The sequence below is a fragment of the Parus major genome, chromosome 10 (genome assembly GCF_001522545.3).
Source record: "Parus major isolate Abel chromosome 10, Parus_major1.1, whole genome shotgun sequence".
In the NCBI taxonomy this organism is placed as follows: domain Eukaryota; kingdom Metazoa; phylum Chordata; class Aves; order Passeriformes; family Paridae; genus Parus; species Parus major.
This window is the reverse complement of record NC_031779.1, coordinates 17,617,944-17,640,873: the sequence shown is the minus strand read 5'-3', so window position 1 is coordinate 17,640,873 and position 22,930 is coordinate 17,617,944. Positions and strand designations below refer to the sequence as shown.

The window sequence follows — 22,930 nt, the reverse complement described above, 5'->3', positions numbered from 1 at the left end:
TGCAGCCTGTTCGCCGCCGCGCTGCAGAGCTACAAGCGCGATTCGGCGCTGAGGCCCTTCCCGGGCCGCTACGCCAGCGGCGACACCAAGGACTTCGAGGGGCTGGTGAGTGCCCGGGGCCGGCCCGGGGGAGCTGCCCGCGGCGCCCATGGGGAGCACGGGCTGCCCGCAGAGGTGAGGGCAGCGGCGCCGCAGGGTCACGGATAAAGCAGGATGAAGGGTTTATCCAGTCAAGAAATCCAGGTTTAAAAGAGTATTTGGGATTCTGACCGATAAACCCACACTGGGAAACGCCCAGATCCGGTGTGGGCACGTGAAGTAAGAAGCGATAGATAACAGGTAGTGAACCGACAGGACGAGAAGAGGCGGCCTCAAGCTGCTCAAGATTGAGTGTTCTGGAACATTTCTATCCTGAAAGGGTGGCTAGGCATTAATATAGGCTGCCCAGGGAAGTGGTAGAATTACTATCCCTGGAGGTGTTCAGAAAACATGTAGATGGGGTACTTGGGGTCATGGTTTAGCGGTGGGCTGGGCAAAGTTAGATTAATGGTTGGACTCAATAATCTCAGACGTGTTTTCCAGCCTTAATGTTCCTGATGTTCTGTGTAGTGTTATGAGAGCTTGCCAACGTTCGATTCAAATTCATATTGAAGGATTTGCATGCTACATGGCCTGAACACCCCCATGTCAGGGCCACTGCACATAGTGTCCTGTGACAGCTTGTTTTTTCTCAGGAGTGTGTCTGATTGTTCCTGTACAAACCCTCCAGATACTGTTGGTATCACTGTTTATAACTTGCCTGCTCTTTGCATTCAGAGCAATTGACAAACTTCCCCACAAAGTAGATACAAGCGTCTGTATCTAAGAACAGAACCTGTTTTTCAGTTTGTTGGGTTGAAATATTGGTTTCTTTTCACTAGAGGTCCCTGTTTAATCGCAATGGCACTAAGGAGCTTGTGCTAAATGCCTCTGTTGTTAGCTTGCAGATACCAAGGCTCTACCAAGCCTGAAAGAGCTTCTGGAGTCTGTTCCAAATACAGATAAAAGGACCTGGGACCTGTTTAGTTGGATTCTATCATCTAAGGTCTTCATGATACAAAGTAATAAGAAACAGGAGGTAAGTTCTGAATTCTGAAAATCTTAATTAGAATTTGTTTTTTAAGGCAAGCTTACACTTCAGAGAACATTTCCTGCAGCCAGAATTAAGTTGGTTATTGTGAGAGCTTGACAGTTGAACATAAATCTATTCTTCTCTGTTTATAGAGAGGGGTGTTTTTAAGTAAAATTTTCAGGAACACTGGTTGGAAGAAATAGTTACCACTGTCAGTAGTTGATGATGGGCAGTGATTGTAGTTGGTTACTGCAGTTAACATAACATGGTTTAGTCTGAGAGAGTCCAATCTGGGTGTCTTGGAGCTGGGTCCTGCTTGTCACTGAGAAAGATAATTCTTGTCTTCTGCCCCAAAAAGGGAAGGGTTTAGTGCCACTGAGGCACTTCTGTAACAGGGATCAAAATAGTTGTAGAGATTAGCAGCAAGATGAAAACAACTTCTGTTTCCATCATTTTTTCTCTTGCAGGATCAGCTGATGAATATATTGTCTTAGTAACCAAAGTAGAATTGTGATATTGTCCTTGCATCATAAATTAATTCATAATTACAATTCAGGTTTGGATTTTTTTTTCTGGAGAGAAGATTTAGGATTTAACTTCTATAGCAAGAAACTGGCAGGATTTTTACTGTGCACTTACTCCTTCTGAATTGTGAGAGTGTTGAATTCTAACTCAGAAAAGCATAATCAGAATGCATTAAATAGTATGAAGGGACAGGAAGCAGAATTTCCGGTGAGTAATCTAACTATATAAACCAACACTGATATTCCTTCCTGGTTTTAAGTACGAGAAGATCCAGGAACTCACAGGGATGTCTGGAGCTGCAGTTCCTGCTCCTGACTACCTCTTTGAGATTGTGTACTGTGATCAAATGAACATCAAATTTGCTGAGACCAAGGGAGAACGAGACCTTATCTACGCCTTCCATGGGAGCCGCCTGGAGAACTTCCATTCCATCCTGCACCACGGCCTGCACTGCCACTTGAACAGGGTGAGGCTCCTGCCATTGACACCATCTTCCCTTGCTCACTTGCAGCTGCAGACACTTTTTTAAAAATAGGACCAGATTCCTTTTGGGGTATGAAATGTGCTGATGATCTTGTACTGCTGTTTTCATTTCAGTGTAGGCCTTTGTGGATGGCTGTGTTGGATTTTTCTAGTGCAGCCTGAGGGTATAAACTGGAAGTGGCATGAAACCCTTTTCACCAGCATGACAAATTGTGACTGTCCTTTGCTTCTTTATAAGGATGTGTAATTCCTCTGAAAATCCTGGCCTGACAGCCTGCAGCTGGGAAGTGCCTGTCTACAGAAGAGGAGGATAGTGGAGATTTTCTGCCTGGCCTTGTGTTTAGATCAGCAAAGTTTCAGGTGCTGCTTGCCAGTGGAGCTTTCTTAAAATGGTCTGGTTTAGTGAGACATCCCATAGGATTTACACCTCTTCTGATTTCAGTGGAAGGGCTTTTTGTGTCAGCTGTGAGGCAGCTTTGACACAGCACCTGCTTGACATTCCAGTCAACCTGGACTATGTTTTTTACCCACATTTTCGATGAGTAATGGTTTACCGGGTACAATGGACTTACTGGAGTAATAATTTTAGCCAGTGTGGCAAATTGAAAAGTACTTTCCTCTTTTCTAGTAAAGCATGGATTTAAATGAAGCAAAGCCTTGCCTTGTTTGGATTACTTGAATGATGACAGTCTCAATAAATCGATGAAATGCCTTTTAAGAGCAGTGCAGTCATGTTGATGTAAGATACTTATGCTGGCAAACTAACTCCAAATCCGGGAAAGCATGAATCTGTCCACACCAAATGCTCTGCCAAGCAGCTAATTTGAGGGATGTGAGAGGGTAGCAACCCCACCCCAAGGAAGTTGTGCCAGGACAAAAACAGTGCATGGACCAGGCCCAACACGGGTCAGAAAGGCCTTTCGTAATTTACCTTCAAGAGAAGAACTGCCAGTCTAAAAGGAAAGAACACTTGTATGTTGTTTGAGGTTTGCAGTACATGATTTTAGGGTAGACTTCTGCTCTGTTTCAGACATCCCTGTTTGGTGAAGGCACGTATCTGACCAGTGACCTGAGCCTGGCTCTGCTGTACAGCCCTCATGGTCTTGGCTGGCAGCGAAGTGCGCTGGGCTCTATCCTCAGTTGTGTGGCTGTTTGTGAGATCATTGACCACCCAGATGTAAAGTGCCAGGTGAAGAAGAAAGGTGAGTCTATTACAGTAATAACTGTGTAGTAGTTACATCTGTCCTTCATGTTGTTTTTCTTTCCCTCTTAATATCAGTGGCTCCTCGAGCACTGGATGGGAGACTTACCTCCTTGTCACCCTGGTCTGGGCCATAATGTCATCCATACCAAGGATGACTAGGAGTGGTATAGCCTCAAGCAAACTTCTCACTCTATTCTTGGATGCTGAGGGCTTCAGGGGAATACCAAGACTAGATCTTTGGTTATCTCATTCCCATTCTTCTGGGGGGTGTGTATGGGGGTGTTGGTTGTTTACTTTTTTTACAGTTACTTGAAGTTCTGCTTTTTTTTTTTTTTTTCTTTCCCAATTCAGATTCAGAAGAAATAGACAGAAAAAGAGCAAGAGTGAAAAACAGTGAAGGGGGAGACGTACCACAGAAATACTTTGTTGTTACAAACAACCAGCTTTTACGAGTTAAATATTTGCTAGTGTATTCACAGAAGCAGCATAGGAGGTAAGAGTTCAGCTGTCTAGAGGGATGAGCTGCTACAACAGCCAGGTAAATGTATCTCATTGTTGAAAAACAATGAAGAAAGATATACTGCACTTCCAGAATTTGTTTGTAGCCCATTTCCTATGGAAATAAGTCTTACACCATCATGTTGCCTCTGTCTTGCTCTTGGACATTCCCAGGCTCAGCTAAATTTACTTTTTTACCAGACCTTTAAGCACTTAGAGTCTTTGAGAGGTCTCATTATCTGTTTGTGGCAAGAAACCGAGAGTGGATGTCTGGTGAGTGCATCTCTTAAAACTGCCTCAGTTTTAACTCTGCCCTTATCTATCCTACGTGGCAGTGTTCACTCAGCTACTCAACACATGTCTACAGGCCAGGCAGCTACAGCTCCACCACAGGGAGAGGTGTGAACATGGGGAGAAAAGACAGGATTGTGCATGAAGACTTAAGGAAAAGGGATGTGGTGAAAATCAGGCTTCATTAGTTGCAGGGATTGTGGAACAATGTTGTGTTCTCATTAGATTGGCTTAAAGTAATGAAACCCGAGATATTTTTTGCCAAGGTATTTGTGCATCTCTGGCAGAATTCATGCCTTTTTCCTTTTTCAGGCCTTCTAATGAATCTTCCTGGTTCTACACCCACCGTTTTGCCGTAATGATGATGTTGTACCTGCTCTTGCTGATAGTGATAGGGGCCAGCAACTCGCCAACCTTCATCTACTACTGGCACAGAATGTTTGACTCAGAGAGATGAACCACCCAAGATGATAAACTGTTAATTTCACCACGTGCCTTAAGAATAGCTGATCTGCAGCGCACTGCATCTATTCCAGAGCTCTGGAAATAAAGGTGCCTGGAGCTTTCCAGTTGTGTCACCAATATATTAATCCTCATGGTATCTCTGCATTTATTCTTATTTCTGTGTTCCTAGGATTCATGAGGATGCCTAGTACAGCTGAAAAGGATCACAGTGGTGCAGCTTAGCATGAGCCAATCGTTAAGGGTCCATGGAAAAAGGTTATGTAAGATTAATGAAAACTAAGCATGGAAACACTCAGGTGTAACTTACTTTCTGTCAAGGTGAAATATGTTTGCACAAGTTGGAAAGGAGGATTTTTCTGAATATCAGGCAAAGCAACCTGTTGGGAGTCTTATCAGTATGTTTTCAGAAACTGAATCTAGTGATGTTTGTGGCATGTATCAATGCAGATGGAATTACTTTTAAACTTCTAAAACTAACTTTGGCCAGGAATTTTTATATTTGAGCATAATGATTGTAAGGAGAAAAAAACAACAAGAAATAAAACAACTGCCAAATGGAAGAACTCAAACGGTTTCTGGTGTGTTTTTTCCCCTTTGTAGAACATTATTGTGTTTTAATCCCAGTTGGCAACTAACTACAAATCCAAAACATAGTTACTACACTGCTATGAGGAAAATCCATTCTATCCTGAGCAAAAACAGCACAAACATCTACATGGCTTGTAGTCTCAGCCGTGGTCTATCTTATCCTAGCTTTCTGTGCAGATTAGACAAACTCAGGGTTTTCAGCATCAATACTGAATAAGGATTGTTCTTACCAAAGATTTTCATTGCACAATGAACCCTAACCACAAAAAAACCCAACTCATCACATATTTCCAGCAAAGGAGTCTGTGATTACTATCTTACTCATTAAACATTTCAAAGAAAACCTCTTCTCTTTCTGATGTTGTTCTGGTACCTAATTGCCAGAAATAATGTCCTGGTAATCAGGTTTTTTAATTCAAGGCTGAGAACAAGTTCATTTACAACAACCCTCTTCTTGGTGACTGGAGCTAGACACATTTATCCCAGTTAATTTTGCTGCCAGAACAAATTTATTTATTCACCATACAGCTTGCAAAACAAGAACATTATAATCCAATTCCCCATTGCCTTTTACAGCCCGTTAATAATGCTTACTGTCAAAGCACACTGCAGCACCTCAGCTCAAGAAGTGTCTGTGCTAATTGTAGCAGAGATTTGCAATTAAAATATACATAAACAAATAATTTATTGTGCAACAGGTTCAACTACTTTATAGTTTACACCTTGATATTTCAGTGCAGAAACTTGAGGATTTAGATGTGCATGGGGGTCCTGGGAATATTTGCCCATTTTTGGTCTTTCTCAGCATGTTACAGTAAAGGTTGTGCCATGTAAATATACAAGTTTAGGAGATGTAATGTGCCAGCCAAAAAACCTGGAGGTACTTGATGCTGTCTAAAGGGTACTGCTTTGTTCAAAGCTTGGTTTGTCTGAAAAAATACCCCATCTTTTGGAACAGATGGGCTATTTGGGGCCCTTTGGAAAAGGAAGAGGCAGCAGTTGTGGGATGGCTGGCTGCTGGCCCTGCGGGGAAAGGCACAAACCTGGGAGCTCCTGAGCCAGATGAAAAGAACACAGCAGGGATTTAAAGCTCTTTTCTTAGGGTTTCTTTGCATAGGAAAGTTTCTGAGAGTAAGCAGAAGTAGTAATAATAGTTCCAGGCTATGTCCCCAGAGAGAAAGCATTGTGGGGGCTCATGGCAGACATGCACAGTCCAGTTCTACAATGAAATCAGCAGGTATCAAAGGAAAAAAAAAAAAAAATCAGCTTTTTCCACTTTGATCAGTTTGAATAGACTCAAAAAAAAAAGGAGGTGGTTGCAGGTGGGGGCTGAGTCCTGATGGATGTGTCTGGAGTATCCCTTGGAGAGCTTGTAGCCCCATCCCTCATGCTCAGGCCTGCAGGGATTCTGGGCACAGCCTCATCATTGCTTCAGCTCCACAGCTGCAGAGTGAGGCAACAGCAATGGGAAAATATTTTAAATACATTTAAGGTGCTCAGATCCTACCTAGCAGCCTGGCAAAATACTTAATATCCTACTCCCACGCTTGTTTTCTGAGCTCCCTGCTGATTTCAGCATGTGTTTTCCAACGTGGCGAGGTGCAGTCAGCTGGATTAATACGGGTATTGTGCTGAGTAACTAACAGTATTATGAATTAACCCAAGGTTTGTGTTAGCCTCTTAAGCCACTTGCGTGGCTCTTTGAACATGCACAGTGCTATAAAAACACTAACGGGGAATGAATCAGAATTTCCTCCCGAACAAAGGGCCGCTGTGTTTGAAGCAGGCAGCCCAGGGTGAGGTCGAGGAGTTGTAAAATACAGAGCTACCTGCTCTTATTAATATGTTCATTACATTGCTGTGGTGAATATTAAGGAATTGTTACTGAATCAGACAAATCTGATCTTGGCTGGGACTGCAAGCAGTGCGGTAACTGGGTGTTTCCTTGGTGGGAATGAGCAGGTTTTGAGGAAGTGGGAGAATTTTCCTCCAACAAGCAGAAATAGATAATATATATAAAAACTATTTTTCTCTCTATATTTTATAGATATTTTTATATGGAGAGCTGAGGAGCCAGCTGAGGAGAAGGGCAGGTGCTGATGGAGACAAAGGGCTTGAGACAATGTGGGGAGAGAAGGGGAAGCACCACAGAGAGTAGGACCACCCCTGGGTGGGGGGTGCAAAGCAAGACTTGGGGATTCATGCTCCCAACAACTGATGCAAAAATCTTGTGCTCTCTAAAGTGTGACCAAATATAAGAAAAGCAGAATCAGAAATGTAGGAATATTCAAACCAGGCCTAGACTTTGGTCCACTTCTGGCACAACCCAGACTGATTCCAGTTTCCCCAAGGAGGTGCTGCCCACCTGCTTGCTCCCCCTTCCTGCATGCAGTGGGCACATGGCACGGCAGCACACGCTTCCAGTGACATTTTCCTTCTCTCATGAAAGCTGTCACTTTGGGCACCTTGCCCACACTCCGGGCTCCACAAGATGTCACTTTGAACGTCAGCAACAGGAGGGAAGGCATGAAAGAGATGGGCAAAAGGAGCAGCGCTGGAGTGCCTGCAAGAATCCCAAGCAATGTGCCATGCTTCCCCTAAGGACTAAGGTACATCTGCTTGCCAGAATCCCCATTTTCCTACTCTACATAGAAATCTTTTCCAACCTAAATTATTGTAAGATCACTGAGTCCCTAAAGCTAAACCTGCTTTTGTCTTTTTACTGTACCCATGGGGTGTAAAGGTGGTGAATCCTTCCCACAAGGAAAAAAGTGTTTCTTGCTCCTCAGAGAAGACCTCTAAGCTCTTCTGTTGCTGGGCAAGAGGAGACATGTGCATGAGCAATGTTGGATCTGTTCTCTCCCACTCAGCAAAAAGTGGATGGAGACAGTTTTCAGTAGATTAAAGACACTTTCCTGCTTATTCAAGGCTTGCCAGAAAACCAACACACCTTCAAGGTCTGCCTCCCATCAGCAGTATAAACAAAAAGACCAAAGGAGTGTCTGATGAATAAATTAGCTTCCCCTACTGCAAGCCATTCCCATCACCTTACAAGAAGCCCTTTTTTGCCAACCTGGCATCAGCCAACCCCTGCTCCGTTAGCACTGGGTAATTAACATTGAGCAGAACGAGCCCAGGAAAGCCAAACTGCGATTACGCATCTCATTGGAGTTTGGAAATGCCTCATGCTAATCCCCACCAGTTGGTCTAGGCTCCTGCAGTTCTAATTGATTTTTTTTTCTCCTTGGGCTACATGTTTAGCATAAATAATAATTAGCACCAGAAAGGCAAGGGCTGAATACCCAGGGTGTGCAGCTCAGCATCACCCTGAGTACTGTGGCTTCCTGTGTCCTCATTGCCCAGCCTCAGCCAGTCTGCAAGGACCACTTGCCACCCCTCCAATTTCAATAATTTGTTAGCTGGGGTACTGGGAGACCAGTGCAGATCCTTTCTGGCTGATGGGGAGCCAACACCTCTTGGAAACAGGTTGAGAAAAAGCCCCCTCAGTGCCCAAACGAGATTTATTTTCTTGAGGGGAAGACATCTCCCAGCTCCCTACACACGCAACCACAGCAAGAAAAGAGTTGTTTTTAAAATAAAGTTCTTTCATCCTGATAAAGTCCAGATGCTCATCAAAAGCTGCAATGGCCACAAAAATAGCTAAGGAACTGCCTCCTGCCAAGTCCAGAGCTCCTGAGCTGTCCAAAGGTTTAACTAAAGCAAGAAAACAACAATCCACCTGGCTTAAAACTAAATTTCTCTTCAAAAGCAAACCCCACATTTAATAACAAACATCAGAGAATGAAAAAAAAGAAATAATCCACTATTTCTAATTACCTGGAAAGGACAACACAGTTGAATAAACTCATCTCTTCAACCCACACCCAGAGAGGAAACCTCTGCCTTCACAAGCAAATTTTAGCTCAATGGTAGAAAGCAAACAACCCATGTTACTCACCACAGCTCAGCTGATCCCTCCAGAAGCCCTCATTTGCCTCCATCTGGCACTAAAGGTGCTGATAGACCCCTCCACCTACCAGCTGCTTCCCATCACTTCCATCACTGGGACACCTCAGACAACACCTGTGGTGTGGCTGCACCTGCTCTGCTGGGGCAGAACCGAGGGGCTGGTGTTGCTTAGGGCAAAGCGAATGTGTCCAGCGTGTGGCCTGTAACCTGCCAGCTTGTGCTTTGGGACATGGGGACAGAAAGGTCTAGGGGGGCTGGGCAGTGCCAGGTCTGGTTCTCATTACCCCAAATACCCTCTTTCGTGGTTTGCCCTGTATCCCACAGAGCTGCTGTGTAATGATGCGTCTGTCTGTACCACCCCCTTCACACCAGAAAACAGTAGCAGGGACTGTTTTCCCTCCCAGCTCTCCTCAAAAGAGAGAAGAAAACTCACTTTTGAGTGTGTTCTCTCAAAAGAGAGAAGAACCCACTGTGGTTCTTTGCACTGTTCTTACCTGAGCCCCCTCCATCCCCACAGCACTTCCTACCTGCTCACCATGGGCATGAATGCCCCTGCATTAGTCAATCTCCAGATATTTAGATCTTTCCCAGGGCTTGCCACACAGCCATGGGAGAAACAGGCAGGTTCTGAGTCAGGAGATCTGAAGTTTCCAGGGGGCTTTTCCTACAATGGGTGAAGAAAACAGAATGAAAGCCTGTGATCACACCTTTGCAGGCTTAGGGTGACACCATCCATGCAGCTCTACAGGTGGGTGTGAGTGCAAAGGACACTTGAAGACCAGCCACTTCAGAGACATGATCCTGGACCACAGAGGAGATGGTAAATTTCCTCCCAGGGGTTGATGTTGGAAGTGTGGAGAAGCTTGATCCCAGAATCAGGGCTGGAGCATGTGCCAGGTACAAAAAGGATATTTTTCTTTCTAGTTGTCACAGCACTGTCAGAATACAGCAGAATGACCATAAATACCCCCAGATATTTTTCACCCTGAGTACAGGCAGGAGACACATCCTCAGTTACTGGCCAGAGACCCTCACCCACCAAAGCTGAGTAGGGAACCTCATCATGACAGTCTCCAAAATGGTCCTACAGGACAGAACAGTCCCAAAGCTGTGCCTGCCATCCCCTTGTGGGTACATCTCTTCATCATACCATGCTGACAGTTGTGCCATTGGAGCCTCCTGATGCCACCCCACCATTTGCAGCACCATCCTTGATGTTCCTCTCTGAGGCTGAGATGGGTTTGTGTCTCTTTTGCCTGGTGATGGCTGTTTCAATGCCCCTGAGACACAGCTGCACATCCTCCCGAAAGGAAGGAGTGTACAGCCCATAAATGATAGGGTCAGTGCAGGTGTGCAGCAAGCCAAAGAGGAAGAAGCTGTGGTTGACATACTCTGGCATCTTCTGGATCATGGCTGGCTGGAACCAGTACCACAAGCCCAGGAGATAGTAAGGGGTCCAGCAGATGATGAAGGTGGCAACAATCACTATGGTCATCTTGAGAGTCTTCATTCGTGCCTTGGAGATGTGGTCATTTTGATTTCTTGTCAAACCTGCCAAGGAGAGTCAAAAGGATAGTTGAAAAGAGGGGAAAACCAAGACAACATAACCATCCATGACTCTGCTTCTGCCAGAGAGGGAAGACCATCTCATAATCTGGTCCATGTCCCACAGGAAGCAGAAGTCAGCAATGACTGGGGTCAATAAGTTTGTGCAAAGCTTCTTAGCTTTCAAAAGGTGTTGTTACAGACCCAACAACAATTCCAGGATGGAGAAATGCAGTCATGGAGGACATGAAAGGGCTGGGATCTACTTACCTTTATTGACCTTTAGCTGCTTACTGATCTCCCAAAGGATCCGGATGTAGCAAACAATCATGACGCTCAGAGGGGTGATGTAGAGGGTGGTGAAGGTGAACATGTTGTAGACGGTTTCCTCCCAGTGTGCTCGGAAGCTTCCATGAGTAACACACTGGGTGAAATTCCTTCCTGGGACTGTGTTCAGGTGGAAGAGGAAAAGCTGAAATGGAGGAACAAAGAATAACTCAGAGAGGATTTGGAATAGAGCATCACATCCTGGAGGTGCTGCTGGCTGTGCATGGAGAGTGCCTCCCTGCTGCCATTGGACTGGAAAATGGACTCTGGGCACCTAACTTATGGCTTATTCTGGTGGAGTCCATGGATTGGGATGGACTGGTTGGAGACGTTGGGCTGGAGAAGCCCTTCTCCAAAATCACCCCAGCTTAGGCAAACTCTGTGGGGAGGGCACTGAACTTTACCTGGGGCAAAGCCAGGAGCACACTGCCAGCCCAGGCAGCACGGAGCAGCATCCCATTGCGGTGGTGAGCACGGGAGAAGGGATGGAGGATGGCCGCGTGCCGGTCCAGGCTGATGACCACCAGTACCAGGGCAGCCGCATACATAGCAAAGAGCTTGAGAAAGTTGAGGATCTTGCAGGAGATGTCCCCTCCATACCACTGCACTGTCACATTCCATGCTGCATCCAGGGGCATCACCATCACTGTCACCAGCAGGTCAGCCAGCGCCAGGCTGAGGATCAGTGGCTGCACGTGGGATTTCCTCCTCTTCCTCAGCAGGCTGCCCAGCACTGCCGCGTTGCTGCCCGCCGCTAGCAGGAAGAAGACGGCTGTGATGATCACACGGACCTTCGCTGCTTGGGTGAACTGGGGCTCCACCCAGTACTGGGGGTATGCAGAGGCCGAGACATTGGTGTCCTCCTGCACGGTGGGGCAGTGGGGAGATGCAGGGAGCTGCTCCTCACTCATCCCCTGCTGAAATGCAAGCAGAAAAGTGAATCCCTTCTTAGGGGCTGTGTAGAGTGCTGCAGCTTCAACAAATGGACAAGTGGAGAGATGGTGGGATCTGCACTGGAGGTACCAGCAGCAGTCTGTCCCATCCTGTCTTGTCCCGTCCTGTGTTACCCATTTTGCGAAGCCACCGTGTCTCCCCACCACGATGACCCAGCCTGGCTGCCCTCTCTGGCTCACCCTTGCTACAGTGACTGGTCACACAGACATATATTTTTAGCTGCTTGCAAGGTGGCTGAGCAGCTGGGAAAGCAGGAGTGGTGGCCAGGACCACAGAACCACTCACTGTCTGCCAGCATCCTGCTGGGAATGGGTCATACCAGAGCTGGCTGAGCCTGTGCTGGGACACCTGTGCTTGGTTCAAGGACTTGTCCTTTCAAGGGGGGTTTATAAGCAGGGCTCAGCTTTTTAGAAACCCCACAGCCCTTCCCATCAGTGTTAAACCTTAATGATCCACCTCCATCTTCAATGCCAGATCTGGGGTCAGGGGCAGGAGCAGCTGAGGGTGACCAGGCAGGGAGAAAAGGTATCCCACACTGTCCAGAGTCTGACAGTGGCTCCTGGGAGAGGATCACAGTGACATTTAGGAGCCAGGATGTCCCTTCCCAGGACCCAAGCAGCACCAGCACTACACCTCTGTCCCTTTCCCTTCTGGAGGCAAAGCAGGAGGAGGAGAGGAAGGTAGAACACCCCCTAAGCTGGGGGTGGCTGGGGAGTGATGAGCAGTGTGGTTGTCCCCCACACTTGGTTTCATTGCCCTTTTATCTGAGCAGAACTCACTTTTTAAGGGCAAATACTGTGGCCATGAGCTGTTTACAGCCCCAGCTGCAGGTACAGCATATCCCCTACTGTTTCAAGCACCTTCCTGTTTGCTGATTCCAAAATAAAACATTCCTTACATTTGTACAAATAACAGAAGCAGCAGAGATCAAATCTGTCTCCCCAGCACTGCGGGATGGAGATGCCGACACCTTGCAGCAATGCACCCTCCTCCAGCCCCACCACCCACACCCCGAGCCCCCTTCCCCTCACTGCCTTCACCCCTCCCTCCCCAAAGACCAACCCAACAAACAAGCAGCAAAGAGAACAAACAGCTAATAAGTACCAAATTGCTTGTCTGGAAGAAACAAGAAATCTGTGTCCAGGTCAGGATTTATCACAGCTGATGGGAACATACCTGGCATACGCATGCCCTGATGCTGAGAGAAGATGCTGTGTGTCTTTCCCACGGGTCCCCCACCGCTGCGGTGCTGAGTCAGGATGCTCCAATGTTTCCTTGCATCAGATCCCTGCAACAAACCTTGAAGCAGTAAAATTTCCCCTTGCCAGCGGCCAAGCCGGGAGCGACGCTGCTGTTAGCACAGGCATATGCAGGCATCTGGAGCCCGGAATGCTGCTGCAAACACCCCTGCACTGGCAAACCAGGAGCGGGGCACACCGAGGCGGTGCACACCCATGGGCAGCCTGGCTCAGGCAGCCACCGTAATGCAAGAAATTGCCAAAATTCAAAATGTTGTGGCCAAATGTGGCTCCATCAGGGATAAGTGCCAACACTCCCTGTACTGGTGTGCTATAAATACAGGAAAATGAGTTAATTATCCTGGGAGTTAGTGATGAACGTCCCGTTGCTCAGACAACCGAGAGACTCTCAGACGCGCACACACACCTCAGAGATGCTCCTGGACCACATGGGTCCATGGGAGCATCACAGGTACATGCCTGGACTGGAAATACTGTAAGGAGAGAATTAATAAGGGGAAATGTGGTTCATTTTGCTATTTTAATGAATGTGCTTTTTTTCCTGCAGTCTATCAGTTCCCATCTTGTTCTTTCTGTATTTCTTACAGCATAACATAGTGAGAGGGAAGGACCTTGGGAGGGACAAAGAGCTCACAAGAGCTTAAAAAATACGATGTGCAATGCAAGGACAGGGAGGGAAACTGAGGACATCCTGCTCTTCTGGCCAGCAAAGGAGCTGTGGGGGTGAAAGAGGGACAGCCCCAAGCTGCGCTGGGGCCAGCACTGGCAACCACACTTCCAGGGGCTTCGCTGGGACTTTAATGACATGCAGATAGACCTTCACATTTTCCAGGCTGTTAAATAAAGAGTATGTGGTATACAGGTCCCTGCAGATCCTAGGCTGGCAATGGTGGCTCTGCATTGTTCCCCAAGAGGAGGAGATTCCCTTTCTGGAATAGATTTTCCATTATTAAAACTACTCCCACTTATTTCAGGAGGAAATGCCTGAGCTCTGAGGGTGGTTGCACCATCTCTGAGGCTGCTATGCTGGCAGGAGTCCTCCTGGGCACAAGCAGAACAGATATTTTCCCTTTTTCCAATTTGACTCTTAAACCTCTGTGGGTTTGAGTCATATTGTGTGGCAGAGTGACCAGCTCCTGACACCCAGGAGATGCTGCAGGTAGTGGACCATGTTTGCTCTAGAATCCCTTAAACTCTCCATCACTTCTGTATACGGCTGCCAAAAGGGATCAGGATGGAAATTCCCTGCTCAGAGCCACAGAGGGAAAGTTCTGCATCCAAAGTGCTTTTCATACAGGGGGAAAGAGGAAAGCAGACTCTTGCTGGTACTGCCAGTGAGCACCAGCCAATCCTGCCACATAGGATGGGATTGTCCCCATCACCTCCTTACCTGACAGGGGTATCACGCACCAGTGCCTTAGGAATGAGCCTAGCCCTTGGGGGAAAAATAGCACAAAATCTGCATAGAAGTTGGGTGGAAACCTGTTTGTTCCAGCAGCCACCTCCTCCTGACATTAGGTTTCTGCTTAAAGCTGAGATTAATTCAGCCCCACACACTCATCCTTATTTTTTCTTTTCATTTAGCCCTTTGCACCTGCACAAAAGCAATTAAATAGCAAGTCAGGAATGTATTCCCTGTTTGTCCTTTGTCCTGGCTGATGGCCTTTTTGTCTAGAAATGTCCTCTCCATCCCTGGCCATATGATGCAAGAGAGGGACAGGATTTTTCTTGGGAACTGTAAGCCTTGCTCATGCCACAACAAAGCCTTTAGTCCCTGTTCAGAGAGGATTTTTTTAGCATACCATCACACAGAAATGTCCTGGGCATGCATTAGCAATAAGTCTTATTTTAAGGGTGGGGTCCCTTGTTGAAATTACTGCTTTTCTCCAGCGTTTGCACAGTAACCCCCTTGTGTTTTCTCTCTCTTTTTTTTTTTTTGCTCATCTCCTCAAAGGTCAGTTTGGATGTTGTCTGCATGGCAGCCTTCAGCCGAATCTCTGAACACTGGTTTAACGATCAGAGGGTTTTGGTGTCCAGGATTAGGAAACAGTGCTGGCAGGCAGGGCTTGTTTCCATACATCCCAGCTTGGCTCTTCCCGAAATCTCCTCCTCTTGGGATGCTGCCCCAGTACATCCCCAGAGCTGCAGTCCAGTGCTGGGTCATGAGGGGACAGAGCATCCCCCAGTGTCCCCAGATAGGACTGATCTCTCCAAATCCATGTGGATCACCACAGGATGCTGGAGAAAACAGAAATTGGGAACCACACTGGGTAATACAATCCCAGTGACTATTTGTGCACGAGCAGACCTCAAATAAAAATGCAAGTGCTGTGTTTTTCCATCGGACACCCTGTATATAGTGGGATCTCATCCAGGGAGAACAGTGTGGGATATAATTTCCATTAACCTATTGCAAACATGGGGCAGAGTACCTCCTGCTGTTTATCCTGATAAATCACTGCTGGGGGCTTGGCTTCCCAAAGAGAAAAACTTGTATTTTGCTTTTTGAGAGAAACTCCAGCTGCTGGTTATTGTGGGAGGTAAGGATAGGTGATTTCTCTGCTGGACTCATCATCTGCACCCTCCCCCCAGGCAGGTGCTTCAGCCAGACTGGATGCCCAAAAACTTGCCTTTATTCAGAAAAACCTCATGATTTCAGAGTGTTCTTAATGCTGATTCTTTCCCCCCACCCACCTCCCCTGCAATTCTTCTCCTCCTTCTCTAAACCTTGAATTGTCTTAGGAGCAGCTCATCCAAGGAAATTTTTGTCTCATACTGGACTCGAAACAGAAAGTCTAGTCAGGGACATCTGACATGCAATGTTTTTGTGAGTAAATACCAGCATCAATGAAGTCATTTCCCGGGGTTAGAAATGAGCTCACCTCTGGAACAGCTTCTCTTCTTACCCAAAGTTCACAAGTCAAGCGATTGGGAAGCTCCCAGTTTTCAGCCTTTTCATTAAATAACAGCATCATAAAAATTAGCACGGTGCCACTGTGCTGTAAGTTACAAACAGGTCTGAAACAGGGCATCACCCAAAATTCTCCAAAATCTCTGCAGCAAAAGACAGAGACACAAAGCCCAGTGATCACCGGGGATAAACCAGCACCCCATTCTGCCTGCTCAGCCGGCCCTAGCCGCTCTGCTGAACCTGCCAAGGAGGGATGGTAATTGCTGCCCCTCCTGGGGATAATCTGGATCACCCCATCCCCCTCCTAAAAACCCTGTTTAAAGCAGAGGGAGGGATCTGTCCTGCCTTCCGGGCTCAATTACTTGGTAAACTGTGCCTTTAGACCATTTCTCGGTGAGAAAATGCTCTGTTTCTGATTCAGCTTTGTATATCAAAACCTCACTGATAAAAAACCCTCTCTGGGGGGTATCACACCATCAGACAGGGGTAGTGGAAAAAACATGCTTAAACCTGCTGCAATACCCACCTTTTAATACCCCAGGCTGGTGTCCCTGATGCTGCTGAGCTCAGATGTCCAGAGCATCATTACCAGGGGTTCCCCAGATTTACATCTTCCCATGCAGAGCAGCAGCTCTCAGGGTCTCTCCCCTGTCTCTCACCAGGACATGTTAACTACAGCAACATCCCCTCCTCATCTCTAAACTGGAAAAGAAAGAGGAGGGAATTTATCACCTCAGACCAAATCCTGAGGTCAAACCCCAAGAAACATGGTGGGGGATCTGGTGCTGAGCCCCATCTGCCCACCACCAAGTGATAAAATCTGGTGGTGTGTGCATCACTGCTCCATTCTGCTCAGCTTCCCCACAGCAGCTTTGCTTTCCTGCCAGGCTGGAATCTATATGGGGAGGAAATTATTTGGGAACTTTCACCTGGCATCCCAGTCCCCAGTAAAGGAAGAAAATAACCCACAGGGTCAGAAGAGGGGTCATGGGTCCCCTTCAGTTTCAGCACACACTGGCCCAGTCAGGGCTCTCACTGCCCTAATGGGGTATTTTTCTCAAGCTGGAAGAAATTATGAAATGCCAATGTTTTCGTTGTGACTAACCATGGAAGTGAACAATTTTGCCCTTGTTTTTGGACAGGGTTTAGTTGCTCTCCTTGCCTTTGCCTTCTGTGCCCTCTTTTATCCTCTGCTTTTTTTATTCCCTGTGCAACCTGTCCCTTGTGTTGCTCCAAATATCCTCCTGCCTCCAAGCTCTCAAATAGGATTGTGTGTCCCAAGGCCATATTTCAGTGCTCCTTCTGGATGCTCCTTCCTAAACATTGGCCAGATTCAAGGACTGCTCTCCTTTACAGCACTCGGGGAGAGGTGAGATGTGAGGAAAGCTGACATCGCTGTGGGACCCTTGGGGCCCACAGAGGGACCCTTGGGACCCTTGGCAGAGTTACACAGGGCTTGCAGGAGCAAAAAGCAGGGAACAGCTCCCCTGACACCTCTTTCCCATGAGCTTCATATCTCCAAGCAGTTTTCAAAGCTTAAAGATACTCCAGGGCGAACTTTATGCAGGCACAGGATCCTTCTCTATGCTTTTAGGAAAGGATCAGTGTCTTGGTGGGGATAGATATCATCAATGCTGAGTTTAATGAGCCAGAGTGATATAATTTCTGCTCCCCAGCTCTGCTTTTACCCTCCCACAAGAAATCTGCTCTGAGCCAAGCTATGGGACTGCATGTAGGAACCCAGTGACTATCCCTAAGGATGAGCATCAGTGCTGACATCTCCCCCATCCAGAATTGGCCTCCCAGGGAGGTGTTTCTGGGAGCCAGCATTCAATTTGCTCCTGCTGTTTCCCTGCAGAAGTGCTCATCTCCCACACTGCCTTTGCAATCTGCTCTCAGCAGTTTTTGTCTCAGATGGGAAAAGGTGCTCACACCAGCAGCTGCCAGGCCTTTCTTCAGCAACCCTTGGCCCCACCAAACCCTCTGGTGTGCTCCCAGCAAACACACATTTATCCTCCAGTGAAAGCTGATCTGGCCACGTATTCCAGGGGGAATCCCAGCAGTGCTGGAATTAGCTCGGCAGAGATTGGCTTTTCCAAGCATGTCCTTGGCATAGTGCATGAGGTCGTGAGATATTTTACATCTCCGGTCGCCCCCATGACCACAGGCACTCCAGGAAGGGAAGGCATTTCCATGCTCTCTTTTGCCAGTGGGGATGCTAGCAAATTCTTTCAGAGTTGAAACCTGGGGGTGGATCAACCCTGATTACCCCAGCCCAAGCACAGCTCCACATTGCTCAGTGCAATAATTAACCCGACAGAAATTCCCACATGGAATTCAACATGGTTCAACAAGGCGTGCCCATCACCCTCACGGTTCCCCCTCTTTTATCTTCCTGTCCATTCCACATAGAGGCTCGGCCAAACACTAAAAAACATTTTTTAACTCAAAGCTTCACTTTCATTGCCATCACTGTTGCCTCTGGTCTGACTTACACTACATCTCTGCAATGTGCTGCCAGTGCAATTCCTGCAGAACAGGAGAAAGACAAACTGGAAGAACCAAGCCCTCCCCTGCACACTCATGGATCAGGCAGGATTTTGCTGTTTTTAGGAAAAACTGGCTGATGTTTTGCTGGTGTAAATCGCTGCAAACCTGCCCACTTCAACTTGGTTTATAGCAAGAATATGGAAGAAAAGGCACAGATGAGACCAGGGATTGCCATCCCATGTGTGGGAGGCTGCTCCCTGTGCCAGCACGGGTGCACAGCCTGGAGTGCAACCCAGCCCAAAGCCAATACCCATAAACAGGAGCAATAAATCAAGGATTTCTTCAGGAGAGATTAATTACCCAAATCAACATGGACTTTGACACAGGATGGTCTTTGTCCATCCAACCCTGTCCAGAGCTAAAGCAAACAGCCACTGGACTGTGGGCTGGAGCTCTGCTCCTGCCCTTCCTTTGCAGTGTAAATGTCCCCATTGAGGTGCTGTCCTGGCCTGGAGCTGGCCACATTCCCATCACGCCTGTTCCCATCCTGCAACCGCTTTTACATCACTGATCAGAGGTTGTGCAATAGCTCAGGCCCTGCCACATCTGTGGGCAGGATGTTCCCCACACCATGATGCTACCCTGCAAGTGTCCCTGAGCAGTTAATGCTCCAGGAAAAGGCTGGGATATGCATTATTCATGGAGGGCTTGAAAATAATGGCCTTCTCCATCTCGAAGAGAGTTTCTAAATGAGTCAGAATTCTTATCTTAATTTCCCGAGCTCAGACACATAATTAAAAAGTGATTTGTTATTGAGTTATTGTTCTGGTGCTCTCACAGCATCATGGTTTCTGCCCCTTCAAGCTCTGACAGGGAAGGAGAGACAGCAGATATATGACCATGGCACCTAAGAGGGAAATACCAGTGGGACCCTTCTGCAATCCAGGATATGCCAGTGAATCCCTCCCCAGGGTACGTGGGTCTACATGTGTGAAGCAGGTTGGAAGGTGACAGTCCCTGGGCACTCCAGTAGCAAACATGCCCTGCAAAAGCACTAGAAAAAGCCCTTTTCCTTTACAGATTGAATCATGGAATAGAGGGCACCTCTTTTTGATGTCAGGAGTCAGTTGTGTTGTGTTGGTGCCAGCAAACATTTGGGGGCCTACCCTGTGGAGCAGACCCCGCAACCAGCACAGACACTGTCTCCTCACTCCTGGCTCTTTCATCACTGCAGAAAAAGGCTTACTGAGCTCCAGAGCTAAAATCAGTCTTTCCCTGGATCCTGGCTGTCCTGGTATCCCCATAGTGTGCTGCCTTTTGTATCTGTTCCATAAATGATGTTTATGGAGCTGAGCACTACTGAGCCCCTGTAGGAGTTTTAGCTCCCAAGAAAATCCTTCCAGAGGGGAAAAAGGTCCACTCACTCCTTTTCTCCCAGTCACAGCCTGTAAATCCTCATCCACACAATGAAAACAAACTCTAGTAATTCATTTTTTTGGCTCTTTTCCAAAGATTTTAGGCAGCTGGAGTGCGATTTTGTGCTGATGAAGCGGTGGAGGAGGGCTTAAGTGAAACAATATTGCAGCGGCTACAAGGTTTGCTGGTGTTTCAGAACTCAAAGGGAACCTCAGGGACCTGCCACATCTCCAAGTTCTCCTACAAACCATGGAAATCGCCACTCTGGCTCCTGGGATAGCAAAACAGGATTTAAAAAACAACATTAGCCACCCCTGGAGCATGGCTGGAGAAGTGCTGGGAGCCAAGTGCTTAATGAAATCCCAGCTCCCAACTCTCCCTTCTAAACCACACAAACTTCCCCAAAGTGTTTGGGATGGAACAAAGTCATCAATCAGTTATTTTAATTCCCATCTCCGTAAACAGAAGCAAGCCCAGAAACATGCAGCAGGGGAAAATAACTGTCAGCTCCCTTTGGCGGAGTGGAGAGGGCGCAGGGAGGGAGGACAAGGGCAGAAGCAGGGAATTAGGCAGGGCCTTGGCCCAAAAGGGGATTTATGAGCCCCACAGAGCATTTCACAGACCCCACAGCCTGTGAATTCCACCTGCAGCCCTGAGAGCAGCCCCTCCAACCCTGTTATCCTCCTGGCATGGTGCAGCTGGATTTTGGAGATGGTCACTCAGCCCATGATGTACTAGAAATGGTGGGAGACATGAAGAACCAGGATGAGCATTACTAGCCAGTTTTCCCCTGGATTTATTAGATGAATGCAAGAAAAATGATGTGTGGGGAGGGAGATGCTGCTGGCACCATCTGCTGTCACACTCCTCTGATACTGCCCCAGCCTCAGCACTGGTCAGAGGGAGCTCTAAGCATGGCAGCATTCACATAAATACCTTATGGCTTTGTAATTACACATTAGTGATGAAACCATGGAAAAAAACCATGAGATTTGGGTAGGCTCCCCAGCATTAATCCAGGAGGGGAATGAGTCCAAGAGACTGTGGATCTGCTGCTTTCTGATGGGAAGCAGCAGCCTTAGGCAGCTGAAGCCACAGATGATGGGCAGAAAGGAGCAGTTTGGTCTGGGATGCATCCTAGTCACTGGTCACAGGTACTACACCCCTGCAGACCACCCCAGTCATGGGGCAGTCCCTAACTTGTCCTCTCCACCCTATGGGCTGGGGCATCATTCACCTCCAGGCAGATGGAAAGCCTCTCCCAGAGCTGGTGGTGCTCAGCACTGGGAACATCTGGGGCTCTTCTCATGATGTTCCCTCCGAAGTCAGCCACATGTCAGAGCTGCATCAAGGGATGGTCAAGCCAAGAGAGACTGTGCAAATGAACTTTTCTAGAGAACTGGGGTTTGCATGAACTTACATGTCCCAAACCTGCTCCCGAAACATGTCTCCAGAGCCTGTCTTGAAGGAGACATGCTAGAGAGACAACAGCCATGCTAAGGAGGTTGCAAAATCCCCTGCAGAAATGCCTGCACCCGCACTGGGTTAGAGCTGTCATCCCATTTCCATAACATAAGGAATAACATTTTATTCCTTTTGCAGAACAGTAAAAGGAATAAAACAGTTTCTTTACCAAGTAGTGCAACCCATAGAAATTGATGCCAGGATATGAGCAAGCAGCCGGTGGGACTGGAGGTGTCTTGTGAAGGAATCAGTGCTGTGCCTAGTGTGGGTCAGCAATGGTGGGAGGTAAGTTCCATCCGGGGAAGATGAATTCCTACTCTCTGCCTCAGCACTTTTCCCACATCTCATCTTCATCACAGAGGGGAAACAGAGATGATATCCATGTTTATGTCAGAGGTCTGGGCACTCCTTGCCCACCAGATAAACATTCTGCCATTTTTTGGCACATCTCAGGTGTTTTTTCCTTTTCCCTTGTAAACATAAACAGGAGCCAGTGTAGCTCACCGCTGATTATTTTTATGTGACATCTTGATCTGTGTTCCTCCTGCACCACTCTCTCCAGCAGCAGGGCTGACAAGGATTACCAGGAGGCAGTCTGGGACACCATGGGTCCCCACTGGCTATCCCAACACCCATCCCTTTCTTTTGGGGGTTGCTCCAGACACATAAAGCATGTGCTCTCACACCACATTCCTGCAGCAACCATCTGTACAGTCCAGTGGCTCCAGGGCTGCATGCATGGGTAGCAGTCACTCGCACAAGGCCACATGCTTTGTAAACACCCAGGAACCCTGTGTCCACAGATCAGCTGCCACAAGTTACATGAGAAAAATGTGGCTGCAAAGGGAGGAAAAGCCTGTAAGGCTGAAGCCAGACTGGGGCAAGCAGGCAACTCTGGTTAGGAGTCATTGCTAGATCGCCCCATGGCTTGAGATGCAGTCACACTTATTTACAAGGTCCTGCCTCTGCAGCTCTGTGCTACCTCAGTTGTTCAATTCCACTGACTTTGTCCCACATCCTCACATTCCCAGAGCATCCTCATTTGACCCCTGCCAGAGCCAGCACAGGGGCAAAGGTGGGCAGGCAGTGCAGGGAACAGTGCCCAGCTGAGCCATACCCCACACCTGCAAAATGGGGCAAATCCACGTGCACTGCTGGGTAGGCACCACATTTGTCCCAGACCAGGTAAAGCCAAAAAAGCATCCCCAAAACTCACTGCCTGTTAGCTGTATCTCCACCTTCAACACTCAGCAGCGTCTATTTCAGATCCAGACCCCGGGTAAACCCCAAACAGTGACAGTGCTGTGCTGGGATGCAGTGCCCACACCAGGACGTGGTACCCACACCGTGCCCTGTCCCAGCAGCAGCAGCAGCAGCCGCCACGCCGTGGCATCGCCACAGGTTTCTGTTTACCATCATCTTATTAAGGG

General features: G+C 47.6%; 2 protein-coding genes across 4 annotated transcripts; one reads left to right on the top strand and one right to left on the bottom strand.

Annotated features, from left to right (window-relative positions):
* The first annotated feature begins 6 nt into the window (after positions 1–6).
* Positions 7–5,146, top strand: PARP16 (poly(ADP-ribose) polymerase family member 16). Its single transcript, XM_033516922.1, has 6 exons — positions 7–105; positions 980–1,117; positions 1,896–2,102; positions 3,150–3,321; positions 3,675–3,816; positions 4,425–5,146. The coding sequence occupies exons 2-6, from the start codon at positions 1,091–1,093 to the stop codon at positions 4,567–4,569; spliced, it is 693 nt and encodes a 230-aa protein (XP_033372813.1). The 5' UTR covers positions 7–105; positions 980–1,090; the 3' UTR covers positions 4,570–5,146.
* Positions 5,147–5,651: 505 nt separating this feature from the next.
* LOC107209329 (gonadotropin-releasing hormone II receptor-like) lies at positions 5,652–21,185 on the bottom strand. 3 transcript variants are annotated; one of them, XM_033516920.1, is made up of 5 exons: positions 16,657–21,185; positions 13,137–16,273; positions 11,411–11,923; positions 10,950–11,151; positions 5,652–10,685 (listed from the first exon to the last, which is right to left on the bottom strand). In XM_033516920.1, the coding sequence occupies exons 3-5, from the start codon at positions 11,915–11,917 to the stop codon at positions 10,279–10,281; spliced, it is 1,116 nt and encodes a 371-aa protein (XP_033372811.1). In that variant the 5' UTR covers positions 11,918–11,923; positions 13,137–16,273; positions 16,657–21,185; the 3' UTR covers positions 5,652–10,278. The 3 variants fall into 3 exon arrangements, with proteins under 3 accessions (XP_033372811.1, XP_033372810.1, XP_033372812.1); XM_033516919.1 differs by having other exon boundaries at positions 13,137–21,185; XM_033516921.1 differs by having other exon boundaries at positions 11,411–11,920; positions 13,137–21,185.
* Positions 21,186–22,930: the final 1,745 nt, after the last annotated feature.